The sequence below is a fragment of the Amphiura filiformis genome, chromosome 4, assembly GCF_039555335.1.
Source record: "Amphiura filiformis chromosome 4, Afil_fr2py, whole genome shotgun sequence".
Classification (NCBI taxonomy): Eukaryota; Metazoa; Echinodermata; class Ophiuroidea; order Amphilepidida; family Amphiuridae; genus Amphiura; species Amphiura filiformis.
Window position 1 is genome coordinate 19,718,868 of NC_092631.1, and position 19,704 is coordinate 19,738,571.

The 19,704-nt window shown below is 37.1% G+C and overlaps 2 protein-coding genes across 2 annotated transcripts; both read right to left on the reverse strand.

The window, feature by feature from the left end:
- Positions 1–85: 85 nt before the first annotated feature.
- On the reverse strand, positions 86–3,295 carry LOC140150655 (tRNA (adenine(58)-N(1))-methyltransferase catalytic subunit TRMT61A-like). The gene has a single exon (XM_072172723.1). It carries the CDS (start codon positions 3,293–3,295, stop codon positions 2,171–2,173), a length of 1,125 nt encoding a protein of 374 aa, XP_072028824.1. The 3' UTR covers positions 86–2,170.
- Positions 3,296–3,410: 115 nt separating this feature from the next.
- LOC140150658 (ribonuclease P protein subunit p21-like) lies at positions 3,411–15,442 on the reverse strand. The gene is made up of 5 exons (XM_072172725.1): positions 15,273–15,442; positions 7,255–7,355; positions 5,970–6,052; positions 4,448–4,564; positions 3,411–3,571 (listed from the first exon to the last, which is right to left on the reverse strand). Exons 1-5 carry the CDS (start codon positions 15,324–15,326, stop codon positions 3,411–3,413), a joined length of 516 nt encoding a protein of 171 aa, XP_072028826.1. The 5' UTR covers positions 15,327–15,442.
- Between the last annotated feature and the right edge of the window lie 4,262 nt (positions 15,443–19,704).

Genomic DNA, 19,704 nt, shown 5'->3' on the forward strand with positions numbered 1-19,704 from the left:
ATAAAATAGCATTTTAACTACATGTATTGTATCTTTTCCATCATGTTTTATTCTCAATAAATCTTTATTATTGGTAGTGGAAACCAAACAACAAAGCTGGTGTTTCTAAAGATTTCTTGCGTGAAAAGTTGTCCATTATGTGTTCAGTTAACTTTGACACAAAATTTTGATTTACTTTTTTATTGAAAATGAAAACATTCTTTTTAAAGTTATTTAGAAAAGTTCTGCTCAGGAACAGCTACATTGTAATACAAAAACTGCTATGCTACATGGTGGAACAGCTTTTGAAAATTGGCAAAAATTAATATCAAGACTTTCATTATGTCTTTAAAAGATGATCATGTTTTCATAATTAAAACTTTGTGTCAAAGTTAATTGAACATACAAAAGTAAATACTGAGATTTTGGTACCAGAAGAAAGCTCACATTTTTCTCCTTACCCCAGTCAAATTCAACACCTGTGATATGTTTCATTTAGATGGCATGAACAAAAAGTGGTCAATTGTAGTAACCACACCAGAAGTGATATGATTTTGCTACTCATATCACTGCTGAGGAAATACAACTCAAAATTTGAAAACATGTTCTTTTAATGGTAGGCTCAGGGATTGAGTTTTAAATCACCCGAGTGCGATTTATAGCACACCTGACAGCCCGCCTTAACATTTCCAGAAGTCCGATTTGTGGCAATATTATGTTTTGATGAATCCAAGTGTGTGAAAATATTGGATCCAACACATAATATGTGACTCCTCGCCACAACTGAGCCCGGATGTCGCCAATCATCATTTTTGAGATATTCAACCAAAATATTCTGCTTGAAATTAGCTTTAAAATGATGTATATCATGTCTATAGTACTTGACATTTAAGTAGTGAAAAATCAATAAAACAGTCAATAAATCCTTTCTTTCCTATTGTTTATTGTTAAGTTCGATGGAGCATATCTCAATAGTGGCACTGGCGACATCCGGGCTCAGTTGTGGCGAGGAGTCACATATTGATAAAATTGGATGCTTTACGCCCAATATTTATTGGTCTCGCTATGAGTTTTAAAATATTGGACTCGACTGTGTCTCGTCCAATATTTTTAAAACTCATAGCTCGACCAATAAATATGGGCTCAATCGATCCAATTTTATATCATAGTATTGTGTTATTTTCAAAACTCAACCCCTGTAGGCCTCAATGTGTAAGATAGAAAACAGAACATGAAAAGATTGGACCACACCCCATGCTGACTAAGCAAAATTAAAAAAGAGAAATTACATTATGTGAAGTGTTCTACAGAATTTTGAGAGAAACCCTTCGACATTTTTTGCCACACTGACTTTCCAACCCAATTCTTCAGCACTGTGTGGTTGTTTCTTGAAGAATCTGGTATCAGTGTTTCTTTCAGATTATGACCTCCCAAATAGTTGGTCATTGGCAATTGTTGTGATGATTATAAAGCTAAAATAATGCAACACCAAGAATCACTCCTGATACCTCAAATTGGCATAGGATCACTTTTTAGTATACATGTACTAATTATGAAAGGTTTCTTCTCTGAAAATCCTTCAGAAAAAAGGATTGATTGCTGAACCCTTTGGTCCGATTTCTCGAAGCTTGGGTAGTGGGCATGCTTCCTAAGCCAGCAGGCTAGCCCTACCAATGTGGATCCATTTTATTGATTTATCTTTCTAGGTGATGTACTGATGTGAAATTATAAGCACTAGTCCGTATTATAGGACTAATTGGGTATAAGCCTGATGGCTTAGGAAGCCTTGCTTCGAGAAACTGACTGTCTTGGAAAAAAAAGTTCACAGACGGCATCTGTTATTATCTATTCCACCTACGGCAACGCCTCAATAATTTCTGTGGAACTTTTGATGCATTGTAAACATTTTACTTGGCAAAATCTCAATATAGCAGGGCTGTATTGCCAGTTTACATGTCCCTCCAGTACAGTGAACTTAGGCCTAATCCTACCGAGGACAAGATGCATAAGGTGTCACTGGAGTTGAAATAGATTATTAATGCACATCTCGTTCAGTTACTGCATGTATATCATTGCTGCTCTTTTTAAGATTTAAAGATTAACAGAAATCTTGTATGTACTTTGAACTATGTTCTCGAACTACAAGCTGCATTGGACAGAACTGTTACTTAAATCTTTAGCAAGTCTTGTGCTATGAAGAACCAAAGAAAAGAGTTGCAAAAGTCAGATAGCCAGTGTGACCAGAAGTCTCTTTGTTTGGCACGGCACATCTAACAACATTCTGTCCTTGAACCGATTTGGGTTTCCCTTTCCATTTTCGTTCCCCATTCTTAAACCTCTTTGCATCCGAGGCAGAGCCTTCCCCTAAAGAGGACTTAGAGGCGGCTTCAGACTGATTCTTTGACACAGTCTCTTTACTACTACTTTCTGTACAGTCCATCTTTAAATTACCTTTGCCATCTTCTTTACTACCACCTCCACCAACAATCGGCTCTTGCGCCTTATGAGAATTATTAACATCGCTTTGCTCAGATTTGGTTGATTCAAAAATCTCTGCGTCTTCAAAACCTAAATTAGGCACAGGGAAAGCTAAGCTTCTTGTGTCGTAGTTACGGAGCAAGCATTCCATGGTGACCACATCGCTGAAACCCTGGCTATGGAATGTCTGACAGGTGCACTGCACCTGTTCTATGCACGGCGAGAAAGTACAGATTCTACCACCTGACTTGAGGATTTTTTTGGCATGTTCGACTGCCAAGTGAGGAGACGGAAGATCTAGAAACACTGCATCGACTTTGACCTCTAACCCAAACCCATTCTGGCAGACATCTCTATGCTCTACCGTCACCACCTCTCCCAAGCCATGCTTCTTAAACTCCGCTCTCGCTAACTGCGCACGCTGCTCGTGGAACTCAAACGTGTACAAGTGACCGTTCGGGGCGATAGTCCGAGCTAAAGCGTGCGACATGCTTCCACTTCCGGTCCCAGATTCTACCACAATGGAACCTGGTTTTAACTCCAACTGCATGGTGACCATGCTGATATCAGTGAAGTATAAAATCTGAGTCCGATGTGGTAGATTGACTGTCCAAAGCTCAGGCGATGGATGCAGTACGTAGATATACCCCCTTTGATTCACCGTTGAAATCTTGGATCCGTATTCTTTACCCAACACGTCATTATGTCGCAAAGCGCCATATTTGGTTTGCGTTATTTCCCCTCGTTTGATGGTGACCGCTACCATGGTTTCATGGCCTATAAAGACAATCGCAAGGTCTCCTTCCTCAATGTGTTTCTTGTAGCCTAACAAACTCATTGTTGATTTTAGGATGGTACACCTCCCTTAAATTAGTATTATGCTTATACAATGTAAGATATTTAATGTGTACTGTAGCACTTTGTAATCAAAATAATTTACAGGTAATATACAGTTATGACTTTTTTGGTACGATAACTGCTCTCTGTTGATCAGAACCTTTCCCAGAGCAACTTGGCTGTGTTTCTACTAGTTTGTCTAATTTCCTAGAATCCTGCTGTGAGGTGTTCGGTTTCTTGTTGAATTGCTTCTGTCTACTTTGCTGTTTCTTAGAATCTGAAAATAAAACAATAATGATGATGGTTATGATGATGATGATGATTTCTATGGACCACTTGACATGTGACGTCATTACTCGGCAGTATGCGCACAAATTATGGCAATTTACATTGTTCTTTGCCCTGCAGTGTGTGTACGCATCATAGTTTGCTCAGGGCATGTACATTTTAAATCGCCCACCACATTTCATATAGTACAAGAAAGCCATTGTACAAGTGTCGCGGTTCATTCAAGCATATCAATAGACCAGTCCCTCACCTTTGTTGATAAACAATGATATCAAGTGGGCTATATTTAGAATCAGTGCAAACAGCCAGTGTTTCAAGAGTTTTTAGCTGTTCCACAAAACAGCACAATAAGAGATTAATTACTACGGTACTGTTTTTGCAAGAACTGGTCATTCAATTTGATGAAAAAGTGCTAAGTGTTAGCATGAAACTCATTCATCGAGGTATATGGATTTGTTTAGAAAAATTCAGGAACTGTATAATTTCATTGAAAATTCTGATGAACCTATTTGCAGACTGGGGTTCAGTCAATTCAAAGAGCTATTGCTGGAGCCTTGATTTATTAGTCTGGTCTTATAATGAGTTTTGAATTCACAGCATTTTTTAGAATTTTGCATATCACAGGCATTAATTTTGCCTGTCCGAGGAACAAACTGTTATTTTATTTTGTTCTTCTGGTAAGTTATGCCTCATCTGATAATTACCAAACCTTCCAAAAGTTAGGCTATATAAAGTATATCTCAACTTCCAAGACATCTTTTTTTACAAAAGTATAACTTGAAACATAAACTAAGAATTTGGAAAAGCATCAAAAAAGGAAGCGGGAGGGGACAAGAAACATGTTTTATTTTTGACTCTGTGTTACCTGCTGCTTGTTGTGATTCAGGTTGTTCAACCCACAGCTTGTAATCGTCACGGCTCGTAAAACGTTTAACTCGCTTACACTCAAGACAAGTCAATACTGTGTGCTGCTCTCGTCGAGCTGTCAATAGAAAAGAAAACAAAACAATATACCATAAAATACTCTCTTCGTCTGTAGAAATACCAATTTTCTCAAATTTGCTTTGTCTTATATAGATATTCATGTTCCAAACAGTATTTTGATCTTGAAAACGAGCCTTTTTATGTGAATCTCTGTTCACGGATGATACCCACTGGTTATTGACCAGTGCTCCAGGGTCAGAATTTTGTTTCACAGTGCGAGAATCAATCTTGATTCTTGCAGAATAAAAATGCGGGAACTAACTGATTCTTGCAAATCAACTTCTCTGAAAACTAAAACAGCGCAAATCTGTTTACGAGAATCTTTGTGAGAATAGATTCTTGGATTATCACTGAAATTCTGACTCTGTCCATCTGGCCCAACCAAGGATCATAACACAGTAAACCTTTTTTGGAATTGCTTGGCATGAGATATTGTTGAAAATATGTGAGACTCACACCGAATGCGTTAGAGTTGACAGCCTTGCACAAGACAAGCTCCTAAATCCAATGAGATACCCAATACGGTTTGACTTGCTCTTTGCAACATTTATGACATTGTATAGTAAGCAACTAAGCGTAAGCCATTACATTTTATTATTACCGTAACCACTCGGGTATAAGCCCACCTTCGGATATAAGCCCACCCCCTATTTTTCAAAACATTCTGGGCACAACTTCACAAGGGTGCACTCAGGTATAAGCCCAGTACTAAATTTTGGCCAAGTTCTTAAATCAAATCAATGCTTTGCTCTCATATATTTAAGAACAAATATCAAAAATATCAGATGATAATTAACATTCCACACTTATAATTTTAAGAAATTGACATAGAAGATAGAAATTACTGGTACATTGGGCATATACAAATGAGGGTGATTGTTCTTATTTTTAAATTCAAGCACTAGCCCTTCCCTGGTTATAAGCCCACCCCCAATTTTTGAAGTGAAATCTGCCATCTAGGGGGGTGGGCTTATACCCGAGTGGTTACGGTATTATTGCAGACATTTATTGAGCACCTCAATTAGCTAAAAAAGAAAGCACTGTACAAGCTAAGAAGCACTGGCTAATAAAGTGTCTATACCGGATTAAACCAGGCAGTGGCAGGAACATCATGCAAGGTTGGCCAAATTTGCCCATCACTGACTGAAACTTTTTCACGATTCTGACTCCCTTGATTTTGTTTAATAGCCTCCTCCCTTTGTTTTGGTTCAATACCCCCTTAAAATGGATGGATTTCCCTGAATTTAAGCAAATCATCCAGGAAATCGAATTGCATTCTTCTCCCAAATATTGAGCCACTTTTAGAGTTGCTGAGGCTTGAGGATCAACGTCATGGTGTTGTGCCTGTGCGTAGCACATGCACTATAAATCACTACAGCCATTCTAACTACAATTCAACCTACCTCTAACTCTAACTGTGGCAGTAACACCTGGTATCAGAAGTAAATCACACCTCTTACATATGGTTCTCTTCATATGAGGATGACTAAAAAATAAAACAATAAGGATATCAGTATTATAATATACATAAGAATATTAGAATAATCATACAAACTTTAATTATTTACATGGATAACTTGCATGCAAATTATTTTGATCAAATTCTGTCACTGTATGTTTACTATATGAATGGTTTAAATTTAATTGAGGGTATGATAGTCTTCATGGCCGAGGCAGAATAATAATCAATATATAAACATCTCAAAAAAAGTAACTAACCCCCCTTAAATAATGACCATTATTCAAAAACGGGTTATTGTTTTACAAATCTGTAAAATGCGTTGGAAGCAGAATTTATTTCTGCACATTTTGACACCTCATTTGTAGCAATTGACTAAATATTGACGTCACAGCGTACATTTAAATCAATGTAGCCCCAGATTTGAAAGTTGCAGTAAATTCTATTGATTTTGCATTCAGTGTAATGGAAGGAAATCTGTATGTAAGTGCAACTTTCAAATCTAGACCTCACTACATTAAATTGACCGGTGTTTTATTGTTTTCTGGGCTATATTATCACATGAGGTGTCAAAATGCGCAGAAATAAATTCTGCTTCCAACGCATTTTACAGGCCATTATTTAAGGGGGATTAGTTACTTTTTTTGAGATGTTTATATCATATCACATTATAAAAAGCAATGTAAAATGACCAAACTCATTTTAAAAGATCATATACTGTACATAATTATGGCTTTAATGTTTCAGTTCAAAGGCTAATTCCTTTATAAGATATTGTCAGACAATGTCAGGGATTGCCTTTTGAGGAGAGCAAGAGCAATTGCCCTCTAGTACTGCTCTCCTTAAATCTGATATGCATGCAGGAGAGTGATTTTTAGCTCTTCTTAGTTGATCATTCTCTCATTACATTCTATTGTAAATGCTCTAAACAACTCATCTTGAAGCGAGAGCAATTGCCCTCTACTAGTACTGCTCTCCTTAAATCTGATATGCATGTACATGTAGGAGAGTGATTTTCTCCTTAGTTGACCATTCTCTCCTTACATTCTATTGTAAATGTTCTTAACAACTCATCTTGAAGGCTCCAGAAGAGCTATTTAATGCTCTCCTGCAACTTCCAAAAGACCGTCCCTGCAATGTTGAAGTGTGCTGGTAATAGTATGCGTAGCTAATCACTGATTGTGCCGGGACAATAAGAGGAAAACAAAGTTTCTAGCGGTTATACTTACATCCTCAAGACCAATCTTTTTGCCACTGTTTTGAGGGTAGCAATGTAGAATCGGGCTACTTGGGTGTTGTCAGGATTCTGTACTAGAGTTGTGTGAGCAGCCTATAGGTTAAAAAAAATTAATACAATGTAAAAGTAATAATAATGATGAAATAGAGAAGCTACATTGTACAGTGTAGTTATACATAATACAGGGTTGTGTAACTGTACATGGGTATTAATTATAGAGAAAAAATGCAATCTCGTATTTCTCCCTGTGAAGTTTTTTAGTGCTTTTCTTGTTTTTAATCGTTTCTGTGCCGCCAGATGTAGGCAGATTAGAATTCTACAACCATTACAACTGAATCAATAAAGTTTGACTTTGTTGACCCGATTTTCCAGCCTGAGTTTGCAAAATATTTTCTGGCACATCCAAGCAACATTACAAGTGATATTCTTGACCTTTTAAGTTGATTTCATCTCCTTTTGGTCCAAAAATGGCTTTACTGTGGGGTCAATGAAAAAAAAATCACTAAAAATTAATTTTGACAACCAAAACCTAAGTGATGTTGACTTACGTTGGTACTGGCATAATACTGGATTCATAAACTATCACATAGTGCAATCTATGTTCTACCAAGTCGACACTTCGAGGGCTTGGTGCCACAAGGTCCTATCTGCATTTTGGCCATTTTGAGAAAATCAGCTTTGAAAATTTTGCCCTGTTTCAAATTGATTATAGAGTGTTACTTGATAGGAAACAGTGTTGTAAACAGGCTTAATACCTGCCAAATTTAGTCAGGAACATGATTTTTTTACCTATTTCGAAGTGTGAGCATGACATTTTTTTTTAATATTGTTTATTATAAATGTGCATGTGCAGATAGGACCTTGTGGCACTAAGCAATTTGAAGAAAACCACACTTAGGCCCTGTTGCTTTGCTTTGAATTGCTGTATTTCTGTTGATAACATAGTCATGGTAGTGTACAAACAATATTTTCTTTTAAATTGGGGTGCACTTGCACATACTAAGTAATTACAGTGTTGAATATTCAAATTATTTTGCAGATTAATCTTCAAAGTAGGTAAATGTCCCAAAATAATTTTGAGATCTCAAGCTTCTGCATTATACACTTCAAATGAAAAGTAATGAATTAAGAAAACATTATGCGAATCATGTAAAATGTGTGATATGAATGAAGTAATCATTATTATTTGCATACAACATAATTTCATTATGAAAACATCACAGCTAATATGCAAATCTGTTCATAAAAATTATAATACAAAGATGGGAACCGAGTCAAATTAAACTTGGAGGTCAGTGATGGATAAAAATCAATTTAAGCCATGTCTAAAATCTTCTTGTAATGTAAGATATTATGGAAATGACTGGTGCAGTAGTTAGTTTAAAGCACAAGGACGGTATTTCTCGCTATTCAATGATTGAGCCACAAAGTCCTATCTGCATAATAAGCGATAATAAAGTATAAGAAATATGGCCTTAAAATGTTTGAGCCACAAGGTCCCATCTGCCAGATGGGACCTTGTGGCCCTAAAGAAAGTGGCTAAATGCAGTATAGGCCAAACGTATTTTTGGTGGTATCAAGCACAACTGGCATTATAAGCATTAGTTAGTACTATCAGCTGGTTCTCAGTGTTGTAAGGATCATTTTGGTACCAAAATCTCATTTTGGCCAAAAATGCAGATAGGACCTTGTGGCACTAAGCCCGAGCGCAAAAGCAATTTGTGTGTAAATCAAGACCATCCAAAACAGCTTTCTTACCGTAAAGAATAGGAGGTCATCTGGGGTCACATACAGTAGTGTACATTGTACATGTGCCTGCTGTCACAACAATTTCACACACAAAATTTTGGGCAATTTGGTGACACTAAATTTTGTCTGTAACTTCAAAAGTATATGCACTAGAAACATGATTGACCCCTAATATTGTTTAGGCAATTTGATTCTCTTTCAAATGAAAGAACTTTCAGCTAAAAATATTGAACTTCAAAATTTTATGAGCATCCCTAAGTGCGGATAGGTCTGCGCCAGGTTCGGCTGCAACTGGCCTAGATGATGCGATCTGATTGTGATGATTCACCACGGCAGCGAAATTACAGCGCTTTGAATTCTTCAAGATCTAGCTGGAAAAAGGCGCTATTTAAATCTGAAATTTATTTATTATTTTTATTATTATTTATTATGAGTGATCCCCCCGGGATCAAAGTAAGAAAATTGCAAATTCATGTAAAAAATGTCAAATAAAAATGAAATAATTAAATATTTTCTCAATTTTGGATGTGGGATGGAAACCCTTGATTCTTGAATTTGACACAAGACGAAGGGTCAAGGACTCGGACATTGCGGACTCGGACTCCACAATCAAACTTTCCCCATTGGCACTGTACAAAAAAAGAAATAATTACATGCACATATTTTGGGGGGGCTTTGAGGCGCCAGCCCCCTGGGTAAAAAGCAGGCGGTCAAAGCGAAGGGGCGTGAAGAAGAAGGCGGCAAATGAAGGGGCAGCAAACGAGGGGCGGCAAACGAAGGGGCGGCAAACGAAGGGGCGGCAGAAGAAGGGGCGGCAAAAAGAATAAGTAAAGAAAAAAAGGGCGTTAAAAATTTGAAAAGTATAAAAAATATACCGGTACATGTTGCTTTTATGACGCTAGCGCTTATAAGGCCAAGTAAAATAAAAAACATGTTTCACGTCCGGGTTTTTGAAAAAAAGGAGGAAGAGGGGGCTTTTTATTTTTTATTTTTTATCGCAAAATCGGTGTAAATACCCATAATTAGAGCTGTTTTAGCATATACATAATGCCTGGAAAAATGGAGGAGGCCTCTTTTTATTTGTTGTTCTGAGAGATAGACCCCCTCTAACTATCACAAAATCTTATAAAAGTGTTTCTTGTATATTAGCAAGGCTATAGAAAGCATCTCTACTTCCTAGACATATTTTTTGAAAAGTTATAACTGAATTTCAAAAATAAAAATAAAATGAAGAAACCTCAAAAAAGGAAGCGGGAGGGGCGTGAAACATGTTTTATTTTTTATTTGGCCTAATCTTTTTTTTTTTGCTCTTCACTTTTTCAAACCACAAAAAAAAAAATTGGGTTAACCTTTTCGGACTTCCTACAAACTTCCGTAAAAAAGTTGGAAAACCTCAGAAAAACTTGTAATTTTTTATAAAAAGCCCTTGAAATTTGAGTAATGTTGGTTCCAATTCCACTTACATGTAGGCCTACATCAGTTACATGTATTTCAATGGGATGTATACATGTAATGTGCTTTGAGCTGGTGATGTCATTGGGTTATCTTATTATAATGAGCTGTGGTTGATTCATTTCATATTGATTTGTACAGAAGTTTGCTTGTGGACTCGGACATCAGAAATTGTCAGGGACTCGGACACGGACACCAGGTCCACGGTCGGACTCCAACGATGCGGACTTGACTACAACACTGTTGATAAGTTTGCATGACATGATGACATAATTATGTTAAAGCCATTATAACATTTACACTTTAAAAATAGAAGTATTCATTTTCAATAAAATTGAAGAATTTACTGTCAATATGTCCCCTTTTAATTTTGAGCCGAACAAGTGAGGTATAAAAGCAAAGAAATTTGGAATTTACTACTGGCGCCAATGCAATGCATGCCATTGCAATTGCATTGTTCCTCCGGCCCGGCGATTGTAATATGGATCGATCCTCTGGCTTGTGTATGTGTGTGTCCCGCTCCCGCACGCCGTGTACGTGGTATTACTGTGTTGACATCGCATTCGCGTTCAACTAATATTTCTATCGTAATAATAAAACGCCGGTTCCGGTGGTTTAAATTCAAAATCTCGGATTTTGACAAAACTACAGCACCTAAACTTTAGGTGAAAGTCTTGATTTTTGCAGAGTATCTTTGTTTACTAAAGTATATTACAATCGTGTAAAAACCTGAATTTAAAATGTTTTGAGGGCGTTCTCCTCAGTAAATATTATGGCTTTAATTTGTAAATAACAGTACGACAGCAACTTAGCTCACTTCCGGTAATTTTTACCGGCGTGACCTCTGCTGTTACGTAACGTAATGTTGAAAATCAGGTGGCAAATACAGTTTTTCAGAAAACATCAAAAAAATGGAATACACGAGTCGTTTCTCCCTTCATTTCCACATTGAGCCCATAGATAAGATATGAAACATGAGTATAAGGCAAACAGTAACGTGTAAAATTCCAATTATTGTGGAGAAAATGAATGTTTATTGTGCGCGAAGAAGCCTAAAAAATGAGAAAAAAATGCATGTCACGATCACCAAAATGGTTATATCTGCAACTATGAACCAACGCCGGTTATATGCTTTTCTGTAATGATAGATATTAACTATAACTTGAGCTTGTATTAAATTTTCAGCGAAAATGATTGGTGGAATAATCTAGTCGTAGGTTGGAAAGTTGCTTTCAAAAGGGCTTCTCCTCGCAATCGTGCGTGACCATTAGTGACCAGTGTCACCAGGAAAATTAACAGCCGGCCTTGTCCATATATCGATTAATAATTGTCAGGATCGTCCAGTTGACTACAGTGATATTTATTTATTCATACAAAATACTGCCCTGTCTTACAAAATATCGAAGTCAATATAAAACGTAATTTCAAGCCATTTGACTGAACTTACAAACAGTTTATAAAAGATTTTTGTTGAACGAGACACTGACTTAGAAATAACATTGCAAAAGGTGCGTGAATAAGTTAGCAGGTTGTGATGGTCTAGTGGCTAAGGCCGTGCCTGGAGTGCGAGAGGTTGGAAGTTCGAACCCTACCATTGCGTTTTTTTGTTTTGTTTTTGTTTTTTTTTAATATTTATGATATTAGTAAACAACTTTCAGGAATGGTTTCTGATCATTTGAAGCAGAAATAATGAGGTAAAATGAAAGAAAGCATTTTTTATCTTGACCGCCGTGTGGTGTTCTATAATTAAAGTTACTCTAGACAACGAAACGCTGATTCCAATTTTGTGTATGTCTGGGTAGGGTGTAAGAACGGTGTAAAAATTACAAATAATATTATGCCAAAATATTAATCAGGTTTGAAATTCGTAAATTATGGCTGACGCTATATCTCATTTTTTAATATGTAGGCCTACACATAAAGAAAAACATTGCAAACGTGTTGCATAGAATATTTTCAAATGATCATATAAAATACTGACGGGCCTACACACATACACCATAGGCCTAACAGAACAAGAGAGAAAAGAATCGAAATGCTGTAGGATTCGAACCTTCAACCTCTCGCACTTCAAACCACGGCGTCAACCACTACTAGACCATCACAACCTGCTATACCATACTCGTATCTTTTACAATCTTATTTCTCATTCAGGGACTCGATCAACAATAATATTTTTAAAACTGCTTTCAGTTCAGTCAAATGAGGTGATACTACTTTTTATATTGACTTCAATATTTTGTAAGTCAATGCAGTATTTTGCTTGAATAAATAAATATCACTGGAGTCAACTGGACGATTCTGACGATTATTATTCGATATAATGACAAGGCCGGCTGCTATTTTGCTAGTGACACTTGTCACTAACGGGTCACGCAAGATTGCGACACGGGGCTGTTTTGAGAGTAACTTTTCAACCTACGACTCGATTATTCCACCAATCATTTTCGCTGAAAATTTAATACAAGCTAACGTTAGTTAATATCTATCATTAGAGAAAAGCATACGACCGGCGTTTACTCACTGTTGTAGATATAAGCATTTTGGTGATCGTGACATGCAATTTTTCTCATTTTCCCGGCCACTTTGGACATGTTCAAGGCCATGCGTTTTAAGTTGGGCCCATTTCGTGTGACACACTTTAAGTTCGCGCAAATCGCGGGTATTTTCGTTTCAATGGCTATAACTTTGTCAAACTATGCATTAACCCCACAAAAGTATACATTTTCTGGAAGCAAATTGCCTGAGGAGTTCAAAAATGCACTTAAAATTAACATAGGATGTACCCCTAAAAGGTTATGAATTTGAGAACCTCCAAAATTCATGAAAAAAAATACTATTGGAAAAAATTTTTTTGAAGCAATGCTGCATACCCTACAAGATTAACTATTGCAGATTTGAATTCCTCACATTCAGAACTTTCTAAGCATATATAACTTTCTATACCTCGGCAATGTTTACAACATTTTGCGCGGGCTAGAAAAATGACCCAACAGATTTCATTTTTTTAACAGAAAATTTTACCTTGCCATGTTCTTACTGTAACTCACCCTTGAGGACACCATACATGTATTAAATGGTCTAATTCAATTTGATAAGGCATACAGAAGCAGCAAAACCTACTAAAATAGGTATTTTAAAATACCTTGTAATAACTGTGTTATCTCGTTGTATACAAATGCGTCGACTTCAGTGAAAATTCTCGCGAAAATTTTTTGTACAAATTTGCTAACAACTTTACAGAAGAGTTATACTAACTATACAAAACAATTCAAACCATTGCCAAAAACAAAATTTACATTTTTTGTACTGAAACAGGGGTTTTAAACAAGCAAGCAGTAATGATGGTCATGTTCATTGTCCAGATTTATAATGCACCTTGTACACATAATGTCTTCATGGTCCTCTTTTTTTTTCTCGGTCTGCTTTTTTGCTTTGTTGAAGACTGATACCACAATATTTTAAAACACACTTCTGTGGTACAATGGCCTCCTCTCTTCCTTAGCAAACCTTCCTTTTTCCTTTAACAACCTTTGTACCTGAGTGCTATACATATTAATTATGACCATAATCTGACTGCATATAATTGTTTTCAAGAGGAACCACGCCATCTGATGACATGAAGCAAGAAATAGGAATATAGCATCAGATGATGGCTGAATTGCAATGACAGCTAGGTCCTTAACAATCAAACCAGTATAACCCGTGTCACATTTGAATCTGTTTCTGTTTGATCTGCAGAGTCCTCTGATACCCCTCATCCATATCATCACTTGCATCATCACTCCATCGTGACAAATAGGCCTAGTTTCTCTTGTTTTTTTTTATTTGCTCAAGTCATAACCAAGTTTGTCAGTAATATATGCAAATGCTTTTTAATTGGCTTGATTATGCTAGATATACATGTATGAGGTTCTGTTTCAGAATCTATGAATCAATTTGAGGCCTTGACTGCAAAACTATGATCGTCCTGTTCAAAGGACTTGACGTACAGCCATAGTTCTACCAATGCAACGTAGGCCTGTAATTTTAAAATAATTCTTTAATTAAGGTAATTAACAATCATTAACAAACATCCAAATTATCAAAATCTGATTAGTTTTAGTAATTAGCCACAGTTTATGTACTCAAATGCAATAAATCCTAATATGAACATGATTTAACTTAGTTACACCACAGATGCCAATTTCGCTGCGCCAGATCCTCCTGCGCCAGATCCTCCTCCACCCTGGAGCTTCGTTAATTAACATGTAATTAACAGAACATAATAAATATTTTACATGTGTTATCATTTCTATCCTCTTGCCCTGCATGAGTGCTTTAATTTAATACCAAATTTAGCTGTATATCTTGCATAATTATAGAAAAAATTTAATAGATGATGTCATTTGTGTCGCGCAGATGTCACAACTCCACCTATATGGGCCCAGTTCAAAACGCATGGCCTCAAGCTTCTTTATTTTCAATATTATTCAACTTTTACTCGTTTTTTGTTCTTTGCACAAATGTTTGGTATCTTATCCGTGATCATGGTACGCAAAAAAAAAAAAAAACGACCCGTGTCTCCCATTTCTGGGGCTATTTCGCTAAAACATGTTTGCCGGTCAAATTTTCAACATTTAGTTACGTAACCCGTGTTCACCAACCCGTAAAAAATTTCTATCGAACAAAAGAGGTCACGAAGTTGCCGTCGTACTGATAACACATGATTTCAGTGACAGTGATTTATTTTTATATGAACAACTCAACAACGAACAAGCTCAATGACATGAGCTAATTTTAGTTTGTAAAAAAAGTACTGTTACCAACCTGATACAGGAAATTCATTCGCAAAAATGCATCTCTATTAGCGGAGCCTTTCATAATTCATACACTGTCATGACTGTAAACATAGTTAGCTTCTACTTTAATCAAAAATAGTAAGCTTACATTAATATATATAGTAAGCTTACAGAGCTTACAGGCAACACTTCATTCATGTAAATAGTGGTGGGTTATAGAATGATGATGCTTCAAATTCCTTAGGGAACCAGCTTATTTGATGCAGTATGATCTCCTGAGCATTTTGACACCTTTTTCATGAAAATCGGCCAAAAAAATGAGAAGGTGCTGACCAAAACAAGTATTTGGACAGGGGGGTCTGTTGGGGAGGGTCTAAAAATCAATATTTTCATCAATAATCATTATTATATGCCTGATTCTGTGAAAGTAGGTATTGATTTGTATGTAATTGATGTTAAGAATTCCATTTTTGAAAGTTGCATAAAAATTGGAGTTGTCGTTTTTCTTAAAATGGCCATTTTACGTCCAAATAAGGATATGAGGGCGCTTCGCATTTAACTTGCAAAAACGATCTTTAAAACGGAAATTTCAATGGTGTATCTATGAAGATAATCATAGGTAGTACCTGCTCAAGAAATTTAAGCGATTTACATTGTACGGTTTGATTTTGGCAGCCATTTGAATATTTCATAGAACGTTACCATTCAACTGTACAGGGGTCAACGCACTTTAAAATGTGTACGTTTCAATGGAAGGCTTCCTGAGAATACGAAAAATGGTGCCACGGTCAAACGAAAAGAAATATAATGCCCAAATTTCTTGAGGATGTGCCACATGTGATTATCTTCATACTGACATCATTAAAATTTTATGTGTAAAGAATGTGTGCATGTTTTATGCAAAGCGCCCTCACATCCTTATTTGGACGTAAAACAGCCATTTTAAGAAAACGACAACTCCAATTTTTATGCAACTTTCAAAAATGGAATTCTAGACATCAATTACCTGCAAACCAACACCAACTTTAACAGAATTAGGCATAAAATAATGATTATGGATGAAAATATTGATTTTAAGACCCCAACAGACCCCCTGTCCAAATACTTGTTTTGGCCGGCACCTTCTCATTTTTTGGCCGATTTGATGAAAAAGGTGTCAAATTGCTCAGGAGAACATGCCGCATCAAATAAGCTGGTTCCCTAAGAAATTTGAAACATCACCCTTTTTAAAAGGCTGTTTAACCTACCCCTAATGTAAATGCATGCGCACATGTTTACGCTCAGAAGATTAGTGTTGGGCAATGTTACACAACCTTTTATGGCTTGCCGTATGCGTCCAAAACTAAATTATGTTGCTCATCGACATCGCGGTGACATTTAGTTTTTGGAGGAGGGGGTGGGGGTGTTGGCGGCGGGAGACAAATTGGCAAAAACCAAAAAAAACAACAACAAAAAAAACAACTTATTTACAGATTTTTAGAGTCACTTCTGAAAAAACAAAATCAAACGGAAAAGCCTACTGTTTTGCTCATTTAGAGCATTTTCTTTAAAAGGTGCCCGCGGCCCAGTGGCGTGCGCAAAGGGGGGGGGGGGGCAGGGGGGCCCAGCCACCCCACTTTTGATGGTCTTTCGGGTGAAACTTCCGGAAATCGGGGGAAATCAGTCATCTGCACCTTCAGGGGAACTGAACAACCTGCCCCCGCGCCCCCACTTTCAATGTGCTGCGCACGCCTGCCGCGGCCCCATGTCTGCTTGCTTAAAACCCGGGGGTGGGCACTCCTAGGCCTATATATATCATGATATTGACGTCATGTGCCCATGAAAAGACCTCAGTTAAAGACCCCGGTATCCTACACCCACTTGACCCTGTTTTCAAGTTCAGTAGCCCTACACTGAATGACCCCCTTTCTTGAACACTGTGAAATTTCCGCACGCTTTGCACGCATCTTGAGCAAAATAAATGAGTTTTGTCTATTTTGTAGGCCTGCTGTCAAATTGGGTAAAAAGATATTTTTGATTGTCAATGATGTGAAATCCGGGGCGCTCCCATACAAAGTTTTTGACATAACACCGAATGACCGTCCCCCTTTTTTCTGAAAATTTCTACACATAGACCCCTAGTTTCGTACGCTGGTGGTGTAGGCACAGGTAGGCCTACATCACTATGTGCCTCCCCCGGGGCCAAAAATCCGGGGGGGGGGGCACTCATCAACTGAAATTTTGGTAGCCGGGGTGCGCGGCGCGGAGCGCCGAACTTTGGGAACTAAGAACTGATTTTGGGAAAAATAGGGGCTTGATGAACTGAAATTTCAACATTTTTGGTGGGTCTTGTAAAATTGGGCCAAATTATAGGCTTTGGAGCTAATAAATTTCCAAAATTTTGGCTATTAAGAGCTACAATTGACGGGAGCATGATCCAAATGTGGGTTAGGAACTGCCGAGGAGCCTGAAAAAGGGACCCTTGACCGCCGCACATACCCATACCCCATTTACATGCGAGTACCCCCTCCGGGCAAAAATCGCTTGCACATCCCCTAAACACAAATGTTAGGCCTACTATACATAGGGCCTGCACTTTGGCTCGTTTTTTGCAGGTTTACATGGTCCAATAATCACAAGATGACTGACATGTGGTAACAAAGGAAGCAGTCACTGCAATTTGATTATGTCCCATATGATTGGCCATTCAAGACACCCCTGTGAATATACTATAGCGGCCTTTTCAAAATATAATACCTGTTTGCTTGACTGTATTGACAATACCCGGGAACAATACACACAGTATATGCATTGGACAAACTTTTTACAATAAGCATGATAAGTGATGATGTGACCTCCAGATTTATACATCGTTCGTCTCGCACACTGACAACATTTGATTGAATGGACTGTAGGCTACTGCGCCGTGATTACGGTGAAGGACACCGGTTCAAATCCTTTGTTTGGAGCCAATCGATAAAAGCATGCAGGGCCTCTATACCCATGTACAGTTTATCCTACATAACCTATGTCTTGAATACGCTGGCAAAGTTATGTAATAATCGGATTAATACTATATAGCAGTAGGTAAAAACAAGTTTTGAATAATCCGCGCTATAAGTCCCATTCAGTGATCCAAGCAAAAGTGAAAAAAAAAATCAAATTGTTACGTTTATAAATTTTTAAATGAAAAACAAATGGCAAAAAAAAACAAAACAGGAAAACGACAGTATTGACGAAGTAGAAGCCCCATTCAAATACATGTAGCTAATTTATATACTGTCAGTACCGGTATATAAATTACAGACTCACGTAAATGCATTATTTTTTGTCTTAGACACACGGCGCGGCTTTCGGCTGAACCACTGCACTAGAAAGCTATGTTAGCACATCTATGACAATGACGAAAGGTACAAAATCAGCCATAGGCCTTTAGATAGCAGAAGACACAAAAGTGGTGTTTTATGACCTTTGACATTCTTTTGTGGCGAGTGACATGGTCTTTCAATTCACGCCGAGTGTCCTTGACAGGTTTGACTATGCTTCAGTGGTCATGAAAGAATTCAAAAGATAACCTCTGCCCCAATAATCCCAAGCAATTGTCTGAAACTGCTCCTCGGATCATAAGAACTCAGTCCTCAAATGATAGTCATAATAATGTCCAAAATATAAAAATTACTAGAAATTACTGACTATCATTGAAGACTGAGTTCCGCAGTCTAGTATCCAAAATCTGAATTTTGTGGATTTTTACGATCGTCGGGATGAAAAAAAATCAAAAAATCACTGAATGGGCCTTTAGTTCCCTCCTCTCCTTACCCTGGCAATATAAATCAAAGAAAAATAAACAAAAAAATAACGAAAACAAGAAAAGAAAATTAACCAAATTAAGGGATCTGTTTTGAGCGTTTCGATAGTATTTTTTGTGGGACATGAGAGCACATCAGACATATCGAATTGCATTCTGAATACGAAGAATGTCTTTCTGATATCAAATAAATTTCATTGTTTGAAATTCACGATATAATACAAATTTTATGACAAATTATTAAAATTTGATATTTTTCACATTTTTGATAAATAACAGTCCTCGAAGTAAATATCATAAATCTAATGTTATATTCTTAAACAGTCACTGGCATACAGATACCATACATGTATAGGCCTATGTATAGTAAATTTGTCTGCTTTATCTGTTTTGTGCTGTTTAAGCAAATAGTTAAACATAATTTCCATAAAATGTAAGCTTTTACTGTCAGATATGTCCCTTTTAATTTTGAGCAGAACAAGTGAGGTAAAGCAAAGAAAATTGAAATTTACTACTACTAGCGCCAATGAATGTTATACGATTGTAAAACGGTACGATCCTCTGGGTGTGTGGGGGTGTGTGCGTATGTGTGTCCTGCACGCGTATTTTTTTCTGCAACTATAACGGGACGCAATACGATACCGGTATGTTATAAGAATCAAACTTTGAAGAA

Excerpts from the sequence above, each read along its gene's own strand:
- LOC140150658 (XM_072172725.1), bottom strand. The coding sequence starts at position 15,326 with ATGAAAGGCTCCGCTAATAGAGATGCATTTTTGCGAATGAATTTCCTG. Across the intron at positions 6,053-7,254 it reads AAAAGATTGGTCTTGAGGAT|TCATCCTCATATGAAGAGAA; the intron begins GTAAGTATAACC and ends TTTATTTTTTAG. Across the intron at positions 4,565-5,969 it reads TGCCACAGTTAGAGTTAGAG|CTCGACGAGAGCAGCACACA; the intron begins GTAGGTTGAATT and ends TTCTATTGACAG.
- LOC140150655 (XM_072172723.1), bottom strand. The coding sequence starts at position 3,295 with ATGAGTTTGTTAGGCTACAAGAAACACATTGAGGAAGGAGACCTTGCG.